General features: G+C 39.0%; 1 protein-coding gene across 1 annotated transcript in view; it reads right to left on the bottom strand.

Annotated features, from left to right (window-relative positions):
* PREP (prolyl endopeptidase) overlaps positions 1-21,794 on the bottom strand; it is a 68,147-nt gene extending 46,353 nt beyond the window's left edge. The window contains exons 1-7 of the mRNA XM_026726667.2: positions 21,573-21,794; positions 14,157-14,231; positions 11,062-11,195; positions 10,702-10,832; positions 10,161-10,370; positions 9,356-9,477; positions 742-847 (exon numbers count right to left, since the gene is read on the bottom strand). Coding sequence (XP_026582452.1) covers positions 742-847; positions 9,356-9,477; positions 10,161-10,370; positions 10,702-10,832; positions 11,062-11,195; positions 14,157-14,231; positions 21,573-21,617 — 823 coding nt within the window. The 5' untranslated portion in view covers positions 21,618-21,794. The remainder of the gene's footprint in view (positions 1-741; positions 848-9,355; positions 9,478-10,160; positions 10,371-10,701; positions 10,833-11,061; positions 11,196-14,156; positions 14,232-21,572) is intronic.
* Between the last annotated feature and the right edge of the window lie 728 nt (positions 21,795-22,522).

Raw genomic sequence — 22,522 nt, 5'->3', positions numbered from 1 at the left:
AAAGGAAACTCTCCACTGCTATCCCACTTTCAAGAACACAGCTTACTACTGATTAAAAAGGAAAAAGAAATGAGAGATAAACTGTTTCTTAATTTTTGAGCATAAAGGCTATACAGGTAGCCCTCAACTTACAACAGTTCATTTAGTGACTGTTCAAAGTTATGGCACTGAAAAAAAGCAACATGACCATTTTTCACCCTTATGACCATTGCAGTATCCCAGCCGTCATCTGATTTATATTTGGATGTTTGAAAACTGAGACACTTTTATGACTGTTGTATCGTCCCAGATCATGTCCCTTTTGTGACCTTCTGACAAGCAAAGTCAATGTGGAAACCAGGTTCACTTAACAACCAAGTTACTAATTTTAAGAACTGCAAATGTGGCAAGAAAAGTTATAAAATGGGACAAAACTCACTTAACAAATTTCTCACATAGCAACCATAAATTTGGGGCTTAGTTGTGGTAGTAAGTTGAGAACTACCTGGACAGGAAACCCAATTTAATAGACTGATGGGAGGAATAGGTTAGATCTGAATGGCCATTTAATGAGAACGGGATCTTTTGCATAACACAGTGAGTAAAACAGCAAATGGGCTTTGTCTATTTTTCCGGTTATTGATATGTCTTGAATGCTGATTTGCAATATAACGAATGGTTACTATAGGTCAGTTACTTTTAAAATCAAGCAAGCAAGCAACTAAGCAAAGGTTTGGCAAATCTAAAAAGGAGTGATCTTACCTGTTATATTTTTTGATTCCTTCTGTAGTTTACAGTACCACAATCTGTTCACTGGATCGCATCCCTCCCGGATAGAAAGCAAAGCATATTGCCCATCATCAGATACCTAAGCATCATCAAAATTAAAGCAATGTCAATAACAGAAAAAGTATCAGCAGCTAATAATAATAATAATAATAATAATAATAATAACAACAACAACAATAATAATAAAAGGCCTGGGAGCACTAGCTTGTTTCAGGCATCAGAAAAAGTCAAAACACGATCCTTGTCTTTGATAACATTCTGCCTCAGAAGGTTGCAACATTTACTGGAGCTCTGGGACAAACAAATGTCAACTGTGATGGGAATGGATATTAGAACTGGCAACATCCAATTTAATTTGCAGAAGTTAGTGCCACATAAAGACTCTATTTCTCTGAATAAAACATGACTCAAAGTAGCAAATAGTATATTTCTTCCAGCTCTCAGTAGGATCTAAGACCATTATTTCAGCTAATCTAGCAAAATCAACTGGCTGGGTCCACATATGACATTAAGCCATAATGTGGTTTATCTGAATTTGGGTTGGTGTGCTGTGTGAACTCAATTGCTATTTCTTTAGCAAATTAATCATGCATACTATGTATGTCATCCCAGTCCCTAGGTGGCCTTGGGCTCTCCAGAATTTCTTATCTGAACTTGAAACCTTCTGCAAATAGCTGTAAAAGTGCTGAAAGCATCTAATATCCCTAATGTAAAGTTCATACTGAATATTAATTCTAAGCTCACAATGCCGTCAGTTTATCAAAGCAAAATTGGTCTTTGAAAACATTTTACTTTTGTTCAAGAATCCCTGCAGTGTATTTTTCACTGTTCCCTGCTAGACTGGGGAAGAGTTGATAACAATTTGCTTAGAGTGATTCCCAAAACACCCTCTTAATGTAATTCTACAATGTATAATACAGGCAGAGTGACAATTAAGTCTCTCTTTATCGCTACAACATCTTTTCATCAATTCATTTGAGAGCATGAAGGAATTTAAGAGCATCAAGAGAAAACATTGTTGACTCTATGTGGAAAAACCCATCTGCAGACATTTTTATGTGAGATAAACAAGGAATGGGCATTATTGGCCCATATGCATATATGCTTTAGCACAGTGGTCGCCAACCAGTGGGCTGGCGAACACTGGTGGTCCACAAGAAAATTTTAGTTGTCTGCAGAGAAATGTCACCCCCAAAGCAATTAATCGAGGCCGCGTGGGAACACAAGGCTGTGTCGCCCAAATGGCCTGCGGAAACACAAGGCTTACATCGCTTGCATTGTGAACAACATAAGATAGTGAGGGGAGGGGGGAAAGGGTGGAGGTGGGCAACTTGTCCCACTTGCCTCAAGCGCCTGGCCTGGCCACCGGGCTGCTTCTTTTCGCTTCTTTCTTCTTCTGCATGCAAGGAAAGCAGCAAAAGTCTTTCTTTCTCTCCCCCAAACTCCACCAGAAACGAGTCTTTGAGACCCTGCAAGGCATCCTGCTCCAAAAGGCTGCATCAGCACGACAAGTCTCACAAAGACTCATTTCTGATGGAGTTTGGGGGAGAGAAAGAAAGACTTCTGCTGCTTTCCTTGCATGAAGTCAAAAGTCTTTCTCTCTCCCTCACTCCCCCCCAGAACGGAGCTGGAGACCATCCCAAATAAAGAATGATCGATCGGTAGGAAAACGGGGTGGGAATTTTCCTGCAGACTTTTAAAGGATTTTCTCAGGGTCTCTGGTCTGCGGGATTTAAAATTATGAGTTTGGTGGTCCCTGAGATCCAAAAGGTTGGCAACCCCTGGTCTAGAAGACGCCCTCTTCCACCTCACTTGTTTGAATAATGAGAAGCAAGGGCATTTGTCCCACGTTCTTTCACACCCTCACTATGGGATTGGGAAAACTTTCACTTATGGGATGAATTTTTGAGGGCCTCCCAAAGATCCATTGCCAAAACTTGCCTGCACATTACAGGTAGTCCTTGACTTACAACCTTTCATTTAGTGACCCTTTGGAATTACAAAGGCACTGAAAAAAGTGACTTATGACCATTTTACACACGTATGACCATTGCAGCATTCTTTTGGTCACATGGGCCATTCGGACACTTGGCATCTGGGGTCATATTTATGACAATTGGGGTCATGTGATCATCTTTTGAGACCTTCTGACAAGCGAGGTCAATGAGAAAGCCAGATTCACATTACAACCATATTTCTAATCTAACAGCTGCAGTGTTTCAACAACTGTTTTGCTTAGCAATAGAAATTTAGGGCTCAGTTGTGGTCATAAGTTGAGGACTACCTGTATTAATTTCCAGCTGCACGGTTTTTTTTCTTTTTCTTTTATTAAAGAAGAAAAGAGTTAAAACAAAAAAAAAATGGGCTGAAATTTTCAGCCTGCCTCCACCAGCAATACCAGGACATTATTTAACATCCTTCAGTCTTCAGAGCCAAATTTTAAATGGAAAATAAAAGGCTCCCTATTTCTAATACATATATTCTGCCAAAGTTATAAAATTCATAACCAGATACATTTTTAATGAAGTTCCTTTCTATTGCCATCAATATACCTCTAGTGTTGCTTAAAAGTTTGTGAACCCCTTTGAATTTAGATCATTTCCCCCAGCAAATAAATGAATATATGTAATATTTATGACTCATTTGTTTAATGGGTTTTATTTATTTATTATGTAATATTTGGTTTGTTTGTTTGTTTATCATACCATATTTAGAAGTGGCTCATCTCCCCCATAGAATGACTCTGGTCAGTTTTTCTAGTTTTAGGACTTGAGAGAGAAGAGATTATGCTTTAGATCATATTTATACAGAATTATTTAAAATTTACATATCCAAACTGGTCTTTTGTTCCAAAATAGGCCTATTCTAGAGAATAAGATTTTTTTTTAATTAAAAACACTGAGGGAAAATAGGACACTGGGATTTTTCTATTGATTTTCCATCAAAATACTAACTACGACTTAATCCTGCTTAGCATTGTTTTGAGATCAACCAAAGTCGGCTTAGTCCTGTTCCATTTTCTTTGTTTGAGCCTTTTCCACAATAAGATCAAAAAAATTTTTTTTGTAAGTCTTTAGCCCTGTGTGGGGAGTCCTATTAAATATGATTCTATTCACCCAATCATCTAAAGAGGGCTTGCTAAAGATTCCAGCCCAAAGTGTAGATCAGAAGTCAGGTCTTTTTATAGCTATTGTTCTGTGAAACATTTTCCCCTCAGAAATATACATGGCACCTGATCTTCTGGCATTTTGGGAGGGGCTTAAGCCCATTCTTCTTCAGTGGACCTTAAGCCCAGAATGAGGATTTTGACTTGCTATTTATTTTTTAAATGTAATATTACGTTGGTTTTAATGATTCCTTACCCAGAGACTGATGTAGGGCTATCCTATAAATAAATACATATTCCATATCTTATTTTCCTAAAGTCTTAATTTTCCCAATATTTGGTTTCCTTCCAAGGATTTTAGTCCACTGATTCTGACTACTTCCTTTATCTGCTGCTACCCTGTCTAGCTTCCATGCCTTCTTTAGGCTGATTTTCTTATCCATCCTGTTATCTTGACTGTGTTACAATTCAGCTGGTCCAAGAACGCATGTGTGGGGTTTTATGTTCCAGCACAACTGTTCTATTTCCTCTTCTGGAAGGCTGCCTGAGGAGATAACCAGTCTGTCTGTTTTTACTCTCCAGAATTCAAAACATTCATGAAAATCTAATGCATCACGTTTCCTGTTACTGTACAATCTATCCTCAAGATTACCACTGTTCTTAAGGCTTTATAATTTCATTCCATTAGATCTATCTGGACTACTTTATTGAAAAGAAAGATCCACCCAAACTATTCCTTTGTGCTTTACTATAAATACTTCTACATAAAGAAATAAGGCTTTTACAGTAAAAAACATCTAAGAAAAACACACTCATTCAAAGTTGGATGCTTTTCCTGAGTTACTTGAAAAGGGACCAAGGTAGAGGAAGAAATATTTATAGAGTAATCTAATCATTCCAATTATATATATTATATTTGTCCAATAAATTGATCTTCTCCATAAAAATAGCACGTATAAGACAAGTCCATTTAAAATCACCATGGCTTTTTGCTTCACTTGATTCATACCATTTACTAGCGCCACCTTCTGGGAAGTATCTCAAACGCATCCCTATTTCCAATCAAATATGCTTGCTTCTAGCTAGAACCGATATAGATGAGAAAAATCAGTTAAAAATGTAAAGCCAAGATCAGCTGGGTTGATCTTCATGAAATCTTAGTTTTGCTGACTGCACCATAAATAGTTTGACAAAGTCTTGTGCCAGGATGTTCTTTTCAACTTTCCAATCTAGTCAGTCCTTTGGAATTCCAATACTGTAGTCCTCCATTCAAGGTCTGTCTGGCTCTACCCTGCTTAACTTCTGAACCTAAACACGATTGTTCTGGTGCTGCCAGCTGCTGAACCAATAGATGTCTAGAAATCTTTGCCCTTATTTGTAAACTTTTAAAAAAGAGATAGGCATTACAAAAGGTAATTGTTGGGCTATTTTACTCTTTCCTACAAGGAAATCAAGACAGGGAATGTGGCTATTTCCTAATCATAATTTATCCTATAACAATCCTGCGAGTTAGGCTAAACTAAGCTGAGAGATTATGGTTAGCATCATGGAGCATGCAAGCCAAAACGTGGTTCTGACTGATACATAAGCCAGTGGCAGTCACAGGATCATTCAATCATGTTCATAACTGACTATAGCTTTAAATCTTTCATTTTACATACGAAAACATTAATTTCACGAGAATCTAAAAAGGTACAGATTGGAAGGAGAGATTACTGAAATGCAATGTATTTTTTCTCTTCTTTTCAAATGAGCCTGATTGTAAGGCTGCCTGGGCAAGTTCCTACAGTTTCAGAAGTGGTTTGCCACTGCCCCCTCAATAGGGTTAAGACAAAATGAGTAGATCAAGATGGTATTAAAATTCACGATTTCCAGGTTTCCGGCCTGAAGCCTTAAAAATTATACCAAACTGGTTTCTATGGCAATTTTAGGTTCTTCTTTTTCTTAACTCTTTCCAAAGTTTATAAAATTCATAATATTTATCCATAGTTCTGTTTATTTTCCCTTTTACATCTAGTACTGTTTTTCAACTTAACCAATAAAATAGGAGCTCTCAGGGCAAATTTATTTCAATTAATATGGGCATCCATTTCAATGTTTATCCTTATCTTATACATAGTATGCAAAGGTTTTCATACATCCTAAGAGTGTACTTAACATCACACATCTCATGTAGAGTAAGCAACCATTCTTCAAATATTAGTCGTCAAAATGTGTCAGGAAGAGAACAAATAATCAGGACTGACAGAAGGACAAAGCAAGTGCCTTTAATAAACAGCTAAGGCTGCAAGCATAGAAACCACCTGCAGCAATATAATCAAAAGTTATTAGTTCCTTCACATAAATATATACCTTGCTGTGCAAGCTCCTGTTATTACATCGAATTTAATATTTTTAGCAAAATGAGATTGTTGATAATATTTTGGAGCTGAAGACCTAACCAGAAGACACTAAAATTATTCCCAATCTCTAACACAGTAAATCTCACTGAATTTACTAACTTATATTTGACTAAAAATGCTTAAAACTATATTAAAACTATACTTGGAAGTACACATCTCTCAGCCAACAAAATTGCTCTGAAAGCAATAAACCTCTTCATAGGCCCCCAAATATAATTTTGGTTATGATTTAGAGATTTTCCATAGGCTAACTTTCAGCTTGTTGCTATGTTTTTGGAGATCTCACACATAAAGGTTTGTGCTTGGATGCAATATCAAATCATACTTTAGTGCTATGTGAGCAAGACTCACATAGATGGTTAACCATAATCTATTAACTAACTAATAACTACCATGTTTCTCCAACAATATGGCCTCCACCAATAGGAAGGTCCAGCATGATTTTTAGGCATGAATTGAAATTAAGCCCCGCCCCCCCAAATTTAGGCCTATTTAAACCATGCGTTTCCCCACTATTTCTCACATCGTTCATTCGAACTACACGAGGTGAAGAAAAATGGGGGGGAGGGCAGGGGGGATGGGGAGAAAACTTGCCTTTAGGAGTGCCCTGCAGGTAGCCTAGGCTAGAATACCCTGATAGCCAATAGAAGCTCCCTGAAGGCAGAGTCTCCAGCTGCTTCGGGGCATGGCGTGGCTACCCATGTCCCCTCGCCTTTAGGGCAGTCTCTTTCGGGTGATGGAAGCTCCCCAAATGCAGTCACCAGCCACTTCGATCGGCTGGTAGAAGCCGCCTCAGGGCGAGCACACAGACACACTCCCCTCACCGCGAGGCCGTTTCTATCAGCAGATGAAAGCTCCCTTGAAGGCAGAGTTCCCAGCCGCTTCAGGACGTGGCGTGGCTACCCATGTTCCCTCGCCTTTAGACCGTCTCTTTCGGGCAATGGAAACTCTCCAAGTGAAGTCACCAGCCACTTCAATCAGCCGGTAGAAGCGGCCTTGCGGCAAGGGGAGTGTCTGTGTGCGCTCGCCTCGCAGCCACGCCTGGCCCTGAAGCAGCTGGGGACTCTGCCTTCAAGGGAGCTTTCATCTGCCGATAGAAGTGGCCTCGCAGCGAGGGGAGTGTGTGTGTGTGTGTGTGTGTGCGCTCGCCCCGAGGCCGCTTCTACCAGCCGATCAAAGTGGCTGGTAACTGCACTTGGGGAGCTTCCATCGTCCAAAAGAGACTGCCTAAAGGCGAGGGGACATGGTTAGCCACGCCACGCCCTGAAGCGGCTGGGGACTCTGCCTTCAAGGGAGCTTTCATCTGCTGATAGAAGTGGCCTCGCAGCGAGGGGAGTGTGTGTGCGCGCTCGCCCCGAGGCCGCTTCTATTGGCTGATCGAAGTGGCTGTTGACTGTATTTGGGGAGCTTCCATGCCCGAAAGAGACTGCCTAAAGGCGAGGGGACATTGGGCAGCCACACCATGCCCTGAAGCAGCTGGGGACTCTGCCTTCGGGGAGCTTTCGTCGGCCGATAGAAGCGGCCTCGTGGCGAGGTACGTGCGTATGGGCTGCTCTAGGTGGGGGAGGAAATTAAGTCACCCCCCCCAAATGATGGCCTAGCTGTTTTTTCAGGGGTCAAAAAAAAAATAAGGCCCGGCCTTATTTTGTGAGAAGCACGGTAATCTTTCCCCACTAAATCTGTAAAAATGCCCAACTCATGGTGATAAAAACATCATTTAGAATTCCATATGTGTTTCTCTTTAAGTTGGAAATGCTATTCAAATGCTTCAAACAGAATAGGGATGATGGAAGATGCAGCTCAACAATATCAAGGTTCTATGAAGTTGTCTTTTCCTGGAAAGTCTTTAACAATCCAGTTGCACAGCAAGATGCTTTTGTACAGCTTCATTAGAAACCACAGTTCCACTTTTTCTAGCACATGAATTATTATATTGTCTATCCAAACATATCTTATGCATTAGTGTGCAATTTAGTAAAATGGAAGCAAGATTACCAGTAAAAGCATTAAACTTTTCTGTTATAATCTGGGCACTATACTGACCTTTACCTAGGTATCTTTTTATATAATTTGTAAAGCAATGCCAGTGTAATTCTATAGTATGGATTCAACAGCATCAGAGTCAGCAAGGGGTAGAGTTAGAGTGAGCAAGCAATAGGGCTTTTATTAAATTTGTTAACTTCTTACTTAGGGTAAGAAGTTAAATCAGACTCTAATAAAGAATCCTTGTTGGAATGACAATGTAATACCGGAACAATTACAATTATCTAGGATATTCCATTCGTTCTGTAATGGTTTACATGATATCTTTGATATAACATTTGTTTCATTTTGTTATTTGATATCTAAAAGTATTTTCTGATTATTCTATTGGCCTAAATAAATTCTATAATACACAGAAATTTTTACAGAGGCCACATGATAAAAATTTTCTTAAAATTGCTTCACACCATGAAATGGGACAAAGAAATCAACTGTGGAGAAATAATATCTAATAGTTAAATATGAACCGCTAGTTCTTAACATACTTTCTAAATCAGGGGTCGCCAACCTTTTGGACATCAGGGACCACCAAACTCAAACTTTTCAAACAAACAGCTCATTAATCCTATAGTATTGCGCTAAACATCTGAGGAGTCTTGCATCATTGGTGTATAGCAAGAATAAAAGGTTAACATATACAATTTGGGGAGGGTGAAAATTACTCTGTAAATTAGTTTATGTACAGATTAAATAAAGGAAGCCAAAAGGTAATTCTGTCTAACAACTTTGTATTCAGAGAATTGATTTAATGAGCTTCCTGAATTACATGGTGTATTACTTTTAAGAGCTCTTCCAGGTCCTGGTGTTTGGCAGTTGCAGGAAAAATATACAGAAGCTATCAAAGGGGTCCATATACCATTAACCTTCCATTGAGCTCTTAGAACAAAGAATTATTCACATCATATTTGACTAATACAAAAGAAACAAGAAACACAGCCAACGTATTTGACAAACAAGAGCTGGGTCTCTACACACAGTTTATTTTATGTTATCATTTATCAATATTCTAAGTGAATCTTTCAAGGTTATGTCATACCTCAACTCCACCCATCCATTTTGGCTCATGAGGAAATTCAGCACATAAAACATCTTTTGACTGGTCAGTTCCCAGGACATGATAGTATAGTTTCTGGTGCAAATTGGTTGATGTTTCAGTGCCTGGGGGAAACAGCATATTTGACTACATGTATGCAAGTTTTTCAATCAAAAGTAACAGTGATAAGAATTTGCAACTCCTACAGAGCAAAAGCTGTTCAACTTGAAAGGTAGCAAATTATATAATTTGTATTATTTACCAGATTGCTGGAAATACCAGCTCTACTTGCCAAAAGTTTTTCTGTTCTCTACTAGGATAATTACATCATTACTTAAGTATAATATTTCTACATTATTTGTTTTATTTAAAAGTAAGCTGCCATATTTCTTTTACTTACTTATTTGTTAAAGAAGGCAAACAGGCTCTCCGAGTTACCCTTAAAATTCAGAAACCTGTCTTGAACTAGATACAGTCATGAAAGACAATTTTTCCACAGAATGTATGTGAGAGGGAGGATGAGTGTGCAACCTAGATCCATATATGTGCGGCTTACAGAAGTATTCATGCTCCTCTGAAAATCTAATGCCTGATGATCTGAGGTGGAGCCGAGGCAATGATGTTAGCATAGGGGAATGGCTGCAAGTACATATGAAGCTTTGCTAGTTTGCCCACCGCTCACCTCCAGCTGTGCGGCCTGGTTACTAACGGGCCACAGACTGGTACCACTCCAGGTCCAGGGTTTAGGGACCCAGATGCCGAAGATTAAGCTAGATTCCTATTCAAATCTTTATTGCCTGCCACTTACCATCACTTTTGCCATCGCTTTTGGGATAGGAATTGTAGAACATGCCTCTGCCATCGTGCGTCCAAGCCATGCAACTGAATTTTACCATTTCCAATGTATCTGGAAGTTCTTCAGCACTGTCCACCTTCATAAATTTAATCGTTACCCAGTCTGATCCACTGGAACTCAAGCCATATGCAAAATATTCACCATCTTCACTGAATGCAAAACCTGCAGGTTATTTACACGCATTAGTGATATTTTCTTTTAGATCATTGTTCTGTTTCAGTTTTGTAAAGTTGGGGTCTCGCCAGATGTGTTGGTAATACAAGTCTGGGAATTCTTAATAATCGTAGTTAAAAGTTACACTATTTCTTTATTAGGTAAGCAACAGACAAAACTTCTCAAACCTGGATGTTCTTTAGATGCACAGAAGTTAATTTTTTTAGAATGTCCACATAGGCATGTGTTGTGATTTGTGACATCTTTATTCATAACTCAAAGGAGATGAACTTTCACAAAAGTCCCAATTGAAGCATTGCAGAAAACCTGTTATACTGACCTCGTAAAGCCACAGTGCCATCATCTGAAAGCTTATTAGGATCAAGAAATACTCTGCTATCAGCATCCAAAGAATCTTGCACATATAATACTCGTTGGTTCTGAAGTCCAGAGTTATAAAAGTGAAAATACCTAGAAGACATGTGTGATGCTGTTATTAATTTTAAGTACGGCCAAATCTAGATACCAACAGTATCCCAATAAATAATCTCAAAAGCAAATACACTATAGACATAACTATTACTGTATTGAGACTTAGTGAATGTATGGCACATCAACCACAATCCTCAGCATTACCAGCAACAATTCTGACTATGAATCAAATCAATTGGTTGCTGATATATGAAAAATCTTGACATACCTTTTCCCTTTCTTGAAATGGCAACTATACTTGGGATAGTCATATAGTTCAGTCATTTGCTCTTTAAATAGCCCCCGGACACTGCATTGTTCAAGGAAGGGCACTGTTATTTTATTTTGGGCTTCTACAAATGCCTAAGGAAAAAGAAACACAATATATCCAATTAGACAAGCACATATGTTGATTTGAATAGTGAAAGAAAAGTTATGTGCTGAGTATAATTTCACCTCAAAACTAGAACAAAATGCAATCCATCCATTATTTGAAGAAGACTGTATTTCACATTATCAAAAAGCAAAAATTCTCCACTAGGCATAAAGCCTAATAGTATTCATACCAAATTGTATTATAAATTTAATATATTTTTTTTAAAAATTCCAAACTAAATTGGTCACCTAGTTTTCTGGACACTGGAACAAGCTATCCAGTTTTCTCATTATCTATCTTGCTTTTTTCCAGCATAAAAATAAGGTGGCACATTTTTTTTTGCCATAAGATGAAGAGACTTTTGCAAAAAAATAAAAATGCCCATCATGTTTCACTGACGATTCTACATTTTGTTTCTTTTTCAAGCGCCACACCATACAACTTTCATACACACCAAGGGACTCAGTGAAAGGACTCCAAGCATATTTTTTGAAACCGACTATATTTTTACATTTAGATATTTACTTTTATATTTTCTGGGTGTGCTGATCAACACGCCCAGAATGAGCAAACTAGTGTTAAATGGTATTATTAACTTAATATGCTGAAGTTGGCCCTGACTCAGAAAATTCTGATACCAAACAGCTTGCTTTGGGAGTGCCAGACAGGTTTAGCTTGAGGAAGTTGTGAGCAGTCAAGCACCTGAGTATGATATGACTAGCAGCCATCAGTAGCAGCTGCACCTGCAATCAGAGGGTGAAGAACAAGAGCTGAGTGTGAATGTGTGAATGTGCCATGTGCTGCAATGAGCAGAACAATGATGCAAGAGCATTCTTTACTAGGTTGACTCTAGAGATAGTCCCACTTAACAATCACTCATTTGGTAACCTTTTGAACTTCCAATGGTGCCGAACAAGTGATAGCTACTTATATTCCTCATACTGACATCAGCCACAATGTTCATGAGCACCCTGCTTGCAATTACAGCACTGCAACATCCCATGGTTCCACGATCACCAATTGTGATCTTTGCTGGTTCCTACAAATTAACTTTGTGGGAAGCCAGTAGGTGGTCACAAATGGTGTCTGTGCGATATCCTCAGTTAAGAACTTGTGATGATTCCACTTAACAAAAGCAATTGGATGTCTGAATTTCTATTGCTGAATAAAGTGGTCACATGATGTCACACTTCATTTTTATTTTTTAAATCTATATGCTGCCTGTCTCGTTGTTGGAGCAATAGTGAACGCATCACTTAGCAGTGGAAATTCCAGCCCTGATTACAATCATTAAGTGAGGATTATGTGTACATTAAGAGCCACCACAAGCCTCACTTATATCGTGACTCTATACACTTGAAACTATAATCCTTTGATATCCTGAAATTCTGCAGTTCTGATCATGGGCCAGCTGTCAATCTACCTATGGCACTTAGGCCTTAGGACTATAACCTGATTATACTTTCATCCAATGCATTTGATTCTGGCCACTTGAAAGGAACTGCATACAAACTCTCCAGATATTTGGGACTTTCTCTGTATCATGTGTGCACTTGTACACACCCACTGCCTACTGCTGCTTGTATTTATTTAATCTTATGTAAAGCTTCTTGAAAACTACATTACTTCCTGCATACATTATGTCTAACCTGGAACAGGAGATAATACAAATATGAGTTCAAGTAGCTTTATTGTAACTTGTTTAAATTGAACTTTAACAGCTACAACTTACTTGACCTATATTAAGTATATTTGTGCAAGAAGATAAATTTAATCCACTTTAATTGCAAAGTAGAGTGCTTTTAATGCAAAAATTACTGCTTTTGTGAGATGTATAACTATACAGCTTCGTCTATCATCTCACCCAGGTATTCTTTATAGAGAAAAAAAACAGAAGATGACGACAGCAAAACCATGTATTAATTTTTAGACAGACTAATTCATTTCAAAGTAAGTTTTATTGCATTCAGTGGAGTTTCTAGCAGAGTCCTATGAATATATACCAAGAAGACTCGCTGAGCTTAAAAGGGCCTGGTAGCAAATGAATTTGTTCTGGATGCTAATTTAAAGAAAAACTAGACATGTATATGGAAAAAGAAACACTGCTTGGTACTTTTTTAATGAAAAGCAATCAACTGGGGAAGAAAAGGCAAGTGTAAAATTGAAATCTTCCTTCTTTTGTTATTTCACCAAATACTAGAAAGGAAGAGAAAAGGATCCAGAACCAACAATTAGGCAATTTAATTAGCCACATATTTTCCAGTGTGCACCTGCAATTCCTGACAGGGGAGGTCCTTCATATAATAAATTGGAGATTTAATTAAGGAAAGAAGCAACCTGGAATTAAGAAGAAACTTCCTAACAGTAGAATTATGAACCAGTGGAAAAAATTGCCTTCAGAAGTTGTGGGTGCTTCATCATTGGAGGTTTTTAAGAACAGACTGGATAGTCACTTGTCTGAAACGGTATAGGGGTCTCCTGCTTGAGCAGGTGGTTGGACTAGAAGATCTTCATAGTCCCTTCTAGCTCTATTCAGAATTGAATTGAATTTGGGGCCCAGTGCCTTTGATTATGCTACAGCTTTTCTTATTCGATAAGCTCAAAGCAATACAGTAATTGCTGTACAACTCTAATGGAAGTATAGAATTCTTAGTCCAATAATTATGGGAAGCAAGTATTGGCTTATACTAGCAGCAATCCTTCAATTATCTTTTTAAAGATTTTTATACCTGAAATCAAAAGGACTAAACTACTGTTCCATTTATATTCATAACTGCGTATGGAGATTTGCAATTAATTTCCATAATTTTTCTCTTAGTCCTGCCTAGAAATGCCAGGATTGAACCTCAAATCCTTCTCATGTACCTTTTTAAATGGCTTTTGATATAGAAAATTCACATAGCTTTATATAGAAGTTCCAGATGTCCAAAGTTATTGTTCATGCTTACTTTTGTTTGTTCACTGTCAGGATCTTCAAGCCAATTATAAGGATCACATATCTTGCAGCCATGATAGTCATCTACCTTTAGGGGGAAAAACAGAGATGGATAAAAAAATACGGTTCTCTAATATTATAATTTGTTATATGGAATTTAAAAAGTTATTTTTCAGGAAAGTAGATAATGCAGCTAGAATAGGTAAATAATCTTATTCACCTATATGATTGCAGAGCAATAGCTTCTTCCAAATAATTGTTTAATCAATCAATTATAACTTGATCTCCAATATTAAGCATCGAATATAGCTATTTGTGATCCTATCACAGAAGTCTGTGGATATAATGCCATTTGTCTCAACTGCACACTGATAGGAAGATAAGACATATAGGATGGAGAGTGGACTAAAATCATCCAAAAATATAGATCACTATATTTTGTTAACAAAGATATAACTTTTGCAATTCCTACATTCAGTAACATGGCTACATGCAGAGGACTTCTTTGTCCACCTGCTACTACCATATGTTATCCATATGACATGTTGACTTTGGCCTATGCTAACATGCATTTTATCAAAAGAGAGAATCTTTTATTACCTTAATTGCATGATTCTATAGTTTAAGGTTCTTAATCCTACTGATTTCTGTGGCCAGGAATATAACCATTTTTTAAAGGATCAACATCAGTTTACACACAGAAACCAAATAGCTACTAATGTTCTAATAATATTGCATAAATAGTAGCAGGAATTCATTTATATAAATTATTCAGTGTAAAATTTCAAGAAAGACTTTTCAATAAAAAGCTCCAACTTCATTACAAGAAAGTACTTGCAGACTCTGATACTAGCATACAGGGATAGGCACATTTGGACACTTATGCATGCCCCCTTTATGGACCTCTTAAATATGAAGTGAGGTCCAGAGAAGTCAATTTGTGACTAAACTGTGAAAATTTGTAGCTGAGACAACTAAATCAGGTAGAGCATTCCAGACTTTGACAAGTCGATTACAAAAATCGTATTTTTTACAGTCACGTTTAGAACGGTTTACATTGAGTTTAAAACGGTTGTTTGCACGTGTATTATTAAAACAAAAAAAGTCATCCACAGGAAAAACATTACTACATACAATTTTGTATTCAATACTTAAGTCTGACTGCAAGTGACACACAGTTCCAGGTTGTCCAAACCAAGAATTTCAAGCCTAGTAGCGTAGGGAACTCAATTATGTACAGAAGAGTGCAAAAACGTTTCTCGTAAAGTACTTCTGAACCTGCTCGATTGTGCTAATATAAGATACATGGTAGGGATTCCAAACAGTTGAACAGTACTCCAAGATTAGTCTAGCATAACTTTTATAAGCTCTAGTTAACAATACAATGTTTCCAGAAAAGAAACTTTGTAGAATTAAGTTAACAACTCTTAGTGCTTTTTTAGCAAGGCGGTTACAATGAACTTTGGAGCATGGATCGTCAGAGATGAGTACATCTCCTTTAGTAGAAATAATCTCTCGCCCCAATTTTCATATTAAAGCATTTTTACTGTAAGATATTTTTTATAATGGATCAATAGTGTCACAAAATTGCATTATTTCTGAAGAAATGGAGTGGAAATACATGTTTCCCATTCCCATTTCCTTTTAAATCAAGGTATGTAAGAGTGCTGAAGCTGTCAAGTCACTGAGACCAGATAGACCTCATGTTTCTAAAACCAAGAATTAAAGAAATCCATCACCAAATAAGGAAGGAGAAGGAAAGGTAGGATTTAAACCCCTGCTTGGATATAAATACAGCTTAATTCCTAGACCCTGCAATAATAGTCGATCTCTGTTGGTGACTGCAATAAAAGCAACTTATCCAAACCTTATTTTCACTATTTGCTGCAAGATCTGAATCCCCAGAGAAAGATTTATATCCATGCCTTGAGTACAGTACTCCAACAGCATGTTTACATTCAAATAAAACACTGGTTCCACGATTAACTGTACAGATATGACATTTATATTGCAATCCTATCTATTCAACTAATCTAATTAAGACTGCATTGTATTTTGAGGGGGATATATTGTACTGAAAATGTACATTATTTTCAAAAGTGTAAAATAGGCATGACTCCTCAAATGAAATGAGAAAACTTGAATTGGAAAAAAAAAAGACCCTTGGTGGAAGAAGTGAAAGAAGCTGTGGATGAGAATTTTTGCTCCAACACTGATTAAATGTATCGTGTAAGATGTAGACAGAAATAACAAAAATGTAATCAAAGAGAGCAAGGAAAGGCTGACATTAAAATAGGAGAAGAAAATGAGAAGCTGTCTTGGAAGGGGATAAAGAGGGCTATACAAAAAAGCTCTAGAAGACTGAATTGAATTAAAAATAAAACTGATGAAATGGCTTAGGATGAAACTTAAATGTGGGAAAACTGGAGGGACTATTTTAGAGATCTGTGTGAAAACAGCAGTGATATATTGTGGAATTGAAATTACATTGAATTGAAACTGTTCACAATGCAAGTGGCCCAGAAAAAAATTAATGCTATGACAATGTTGAAATATGGCAGTTTTAATCAACTATGGATATATTAAAAAATAGATGTTGTTCATCTAGGAAGTGATGGTATGAGTTGTTTAAGATTATCAGTTATGCCCTGTCCTGGATCAGCGGTCCTTACTCACAGTCACTCATGCCCTGGTCACTTCCCGTCTTATTACAACGCGCTCTACATGAGTCTGCCCCAAGAGCATCCGGAAGCTCCAGTTGGTGCAAAATGCACCACTTCGATGTGCAGACTTCAGTGTGCACATGTATCACCTCTCCTGCAGGAACTGCATTGGCTGCCAATTTGCTGCTGGGTGCAATTCAAGGTGCTGGTTGTCACCTTTAAAGCCCTTCATGGCTTGGGTCCTGGTTATCTGAAGAAACATCTCTTGCCAGTGACATCTACCAGACCCTTTAGAGCGAGGAGGCAGGGAATACTGTGGGTCCCACCCCTGAGGGAGATACATCTGGTGGGATCGAGAAGAAGGGCCTTCTCTATGGTGGCTCCCTCTCTCTGGAACATCATTCCCCCAGAGATTAGAATGGCCCCCTCGTTAATACTATTCCAAAAGGCACTGAAGACCTGGTTCTGCCAGTGGGCCTGGGGAACCCAGAGAGGGATGGAACCCATCAAATGGCTCGTGTGATCTGCTGTCGTCGGGGTGGGGGGTGGGAGTTGATTTTTGTTTTGTTGTTTGTTTTCCCAAATTTTGTTCTATTGTACTTTACTAATTTGATTCTTTTTGTTAGCTATTTTTATTTTTTGTTTTAAGTATGATTTTACATTGTGTAAGCCACCTTTGGCCCCCAGTCCAGATGTGCAAAGCTTGTTGCGCTGTACCCCCAAAGTCTCAAGGTGCTGCCAAAGGTGCTTCAACAAAGTACTGAATAAAAGCGTCTGAATACTTATGCCAATGTGATATTTCAGCTTTTTTCTTTTTAATAAAATTACAAACATTTCTAAAATTCTATTTTCACTGTCCTTATGGGATACTGAGTGTAGATTAATGAGGGGAAAAATGAATGTTAACAACTGTAGAATCAGGCTGCAGCATAACAAAATTTACAATAGTAAAAGGGGTCTGGATGCTTTCCGAATGCACTGTATATTGAGTGGCCTGGTCATATACAGCAAACAAATACCAAACTGAGAAACAAATATATGAAGAAAGAGTGAATGGATCAAGAAGATGTCAGAGAAAATCATGGTTGGGTACTGTTGATGACATTCTGAAAAAGAGATTGGTGAGAAGTAATGTATGAAGCAGTGCATGAACTCAGTGTAGGTAAGGATTGCTTTCAACCATTGAAAGACCTGAAGGGGGATCATGAAAGGAGATGATGTAGTTTTAGTTTTGTTTCTTTGGTTTTCTTTTTCCCCTCTTTATTTTATACTTTTTTTTTTGAAGAGCTAACAATTTTAATTCCTTTTCTGTTTTTCCCCGTCACATTGTTTCCTTCAAAAGAAAATGATACGATGAATACATATGCACCAGTGGTGGTATTCAAATTTTTTTACTACTGGTTCGATGGGCGTAGCTTGGTGGGCGTGGCAGGGGAAGGATACTGCAAAATCCCATTACCTGCTTTCCAGCTCCGTTCTCCTGTGCAGGGCAACCAAAGAAGACTCAGCCAATCAGCTGGGACTCGGGAGGCAGAGAATAGATGGGGGCGGGGCCAGTCAGAGGTGGTATTTGCTGGTCCTCCGATCTACTCACAATTTCCGCTACCCGTTCTCCAGAACTGGTCAGAACCTGCTGAGTATCACCTCTGATATGCACTCAATAAATAGCTACTCTAAAATCCAGTTTAATATGGTAGATAGCTGGCTGTCATGTTAGCTGGCTTGCATTTTCAATTAGACTATGTCAGTCACTTACATCCTTCTGATGGACTGAATCTGCCATCCTTCATAGTAATCCCAAAAGAAGAAAAACAGGGTTAGCACATATTCAGCAATGGAATTCAAGCCTCTTTATCAAGATGATCTCTCAGCGAAAGTAATTGTTTGACCAGAGAATAAATCTAATTACAAAGACTTGGAATTCATTTCCATGACATCAGTAGAACCATTGATGTCATGCTTCAGATTGCTAGCCTTTCTCTGTTTATTATTTCTTTATTGAAGATAGCCTACTGGTCTCCTGGCAATGGGTGCACAAGATTGCAGTCTTTCTATTCAATGCAGAGCAATTTTATTCAGAAAGGAAGCATATGTTGTTCAATGGAAAATACATTTACATTAGTCAGCACTGAATTGTAGACACAGAATATACTTGTACACAGATAGAAACTCATATACACACAGCAATTTAGGAAGAAAGACATTATCAGAGATCCAACATTGTTTATTAATTGGTTTGTGAGGTTAATACTAATGTATTAACAAAAAAGGCAATCAAGATCTCTGCTCTCACCCATGATCACTATAGATCAGGGATCTCCAACCTTGGCGACTTTAAGACTTATGGACTTCAAGTTGAAATCCACAAGTCTTAAAGTTGCCAGGGTTGGAGACCCCTGCTATAGATAGTCCTTCAGTTACAACTGTAATTAAGGCCAAAATTACGGTTGTAAGTCATGCTGGTCATTAAGCAGGTCATCACATGACTGGCCTTTTTTTACAACATTTTTTGCAGTAAACATTAAGCAGATCACCATGGTCACTAAGCACACCCGCAGCCATTAAATGAACTAATTGTCCACAATGGGTAAGGGTATTGTTGTTGTTGTTTTGCCAGAAACCAGATGTAAATCCTAGATGAAGTTTTGGTTCTAACAGACTTCTTCAAACTTACCACACATTGCTTAATATGCCATGTCATCCCATATTTAGTTAGCACAATGATCCCCCTTTTCAAAAATTCAACTGGAGAAGGTGTTAGAAGTATTAAACATGTAAAAGTCGGAACTTTCTCCCAGAAAATAAGCAAAGCAAATTAGATAAATTGGAAAAGGGAAGTGCTGATGAGGATACATCCAAGAAACTAATGACTTTCCTTATGATGTCAAACTTGCATATCTCTAAAATCATTAGGGTATCAACAACGATTTCAAGCCACTTGTAAATGCTAAAGGAAGGCCTGATTATAGGCTGAATATTACATAGATCTGAATATTGAATGGACCTGAATTCAGGTGTATAGAATGGATGAATGAATGAACAAGAGTCAACTAAGACCAATAGCTGAAGTTTTGCCAATCATTAGTTAACAAAATGATTTTTAAAGTATGAATGGATTTACTTCAGTGTCAGATGGTATAAAAAAGCAGAAGAAAAAAATTTACAGTTTCACAAAATAGCAGAAAGAGGAAGCTCCAAAGACATTTCAATTATTTTATCAGAATAGAGTTTATTTAATGTCTGGGGTATGTACTTGTGCAGAATTTCTTTTGACACATTACAAGTGTTAGGGATCTGCTCAGGACTACAGACAGCAGAGCAGCTGAGCAGCTAAAGTGCGAAACACTGCCCATTTCCCCCCATTCTCAAATTTAATTTTTCAGGTTTCAATTAAGAATTTACCCATGAAACCTACACAGAAGTGCCTATAGCAGGGGTGCCAAAACTCACAGTGTCCCCGCAGCATCACGTGATCTATTGGGACTTTCCCCCCCTTTGCTAAACTGTGAAGGGGTGGGGCCAGCACGTGACACATCTGGCCCGCAGGCCGTGAGTTTGACACTCCTGGCTTATAGGGATCAACTTTGAATACACCTGTTGTGAGGAGGAAACAAAAGATAGTGCAGATTTGTCTCTCTGCTGGAAAACAATGTCCTCTATCTTCACTTTCTCTTGGTACATCATGATGTAGAGAATTAATATGTTGCAGAAAAAGTACCTGAGGAACAACCTCAAGCAAATCAACCCACATGTTATTAACAAGCCCATGGTTATAGCTGCCATCTGATTTGGCAGACAGATGTTTTTCTTCTTGAACAACAGGTTTTGTTTTATGTTAATTTTAGGCTTGGGTATGGCAAAGATGTGCCAACACTAAAATTTGAAGGTCAGGCACAGAATTCCCTTTCCCCTATATAAGCGGCCTCCAAGGTACCATCAAAGAGCAACCAGATCAAAGTAAACACTAGTGGGAATGTCTCTGATTTCAGTAATTGGTGTAGCCAGAGAATATAGGGATCCCACTAGTTGGATATCCCTCTCCCCCAAAACTCAGGGTATTAGTAACCCCCCGAGGATTCCACCACAGTTCTAGGTGTTTCTTCAAGCATACAACTGATCTAGGTGCTTATTCAAGTGCACAACTGATCTAGGTGTTTGTTGAAATGCACAACTCGTCTAGGTGTTTGTCAAATGTAATTGTTCTTTTAAGATCCCATGCATCCAAATGCGGAGGGGAGGATGGTTTTGGACTAGAGGTAGTCCTCGACTTACAACAGTTCACTTAGTGACCATCTGAAGTTACAATGGCACTGAAAAAAGTGACTTATGAACCATTCATTCTTCACACTTAATGACCACCATAGCATCCCCATTTGGATGCTTGACAATTGACTCTCATTTCTGATGCTTGCATTGTCCCGGGGTCATGTTATTCTCTTTTGCAACCTTCTGACAAAACAGGATCAAGGGGGAAACCAGATTCGCTTGACAACTGCCTTAATAACTTAACAACGGCACTACTTCACTTAACCAATGTCTCACTTAGCAACATATATTTTGGGCTCAATTGTGGTCGTAAATTGAGGACTGCCTGTATAATAGTTCCTCCGGTAATGTACCTTGAGAGAGGGGGGGTGGGGGGAAGAGAGAGAACCACGCGAAGGCGCTAAGAACCCGGGAGCGAACCTCGTACGGGAGAGAACCTCGTACGGGAGAAAGCGGAGCAAAAAGAAAGGCAGTGGCGGGGCAGAGGCGCCGGTACTCACGGAGGTTTCGTCGCGAAACACCTCGGGGTACTGGAAAACCTGCATGCTGGTGTGGCAAAAGCAGAAGAAGCCGACGAGCGTCCCGGCGGTGCGGATAGCAAAGGGGCGGGAAGAAGGAAGAGGTGGACCCAGGCAGATTAGGGCAGAGGAAAGCGCCGCGCTTCTTCAGCCGGAGGACGGGCGTGCAAGCTCTGCCCTGAGCCGCTAGACCCTCCCATCCCCAACGAGGAGTTTCCACCTCCGGCAAAAGGCAAGAGAAGCGAGGCGAGGAGACTCAAGCCGCCGCATGGCTCCCCCTACAGCAAGGCACCGGAGCCAGGCTTGCCTCTGTCTCCGCCTCGGCCGGGGAAGGATTTGCCCAGCCAAGGGCCAATTGAGAGCCCCTCAAGCGGTCCAAGGGCGAAGGAGCTGTTTGGACCGGTTGGGCCGGATTTGCATCGAGGCTGGGTTCGCAACATCCCTCATCCACCTACCTGGTACTTTGCCACAGGTTAGCGGGGCGTGTTACACTAGCCAGCCCTTATGGTTTAAGCTTTGGTGTGACTAGCAAAGCCAGAAAAATTGGGTTAGCAAAATAAACTGTCATTAACTTTGTAGGCGGGCTTGGTTGTCCCCTTTCCACGCTTGCAGTGGAACGCTGCGTCAACCCCCCCGGGTTTTTTTTTCTTTCTGTTTTTGTTTTTCGCCAGAAATGCAGGCTCGGATTAGCTCGGGTGTTGATTTAGTCGCAAGGGTCTTCAAACTTGACAGTTTTAAGACTTGTGGACTTCAACTCCCAGAATTCCTTAGCTAACATGACTGGAGGAGGAATTCTGGGAGTTGAAGTCCACAAGTCTTAAAGCTGTCAAGTTTGAAGACCCCTGATTTAGTGTTTGGATCACGAATTGTCCGACCAGGAGTAGCTTCATGAACTGACAGAACGACTGGCCCAAAGCCACACAACCCCCTTT

This window comes from Pseudonaja textilis, chromosome 1, assembly GCF_049901715.1.
Source record: "Pseudonaja textilis isolate UNSWEBS1 chromosome 1, rPseTex1.2, whole genome shotgun sequence".
In the NCBI taxonomy this organism is placed as follows: Eukaryota; Metazoa; Chordata; class Lepidosauria; order Squamata; family Elapidae; genus Pseudonaja; species Pseudonaja textilis.
Note: the sequence above shows the minus strand (reverse complement) of the source record. Positions and strands in the feature narration are given on the sequence as shown.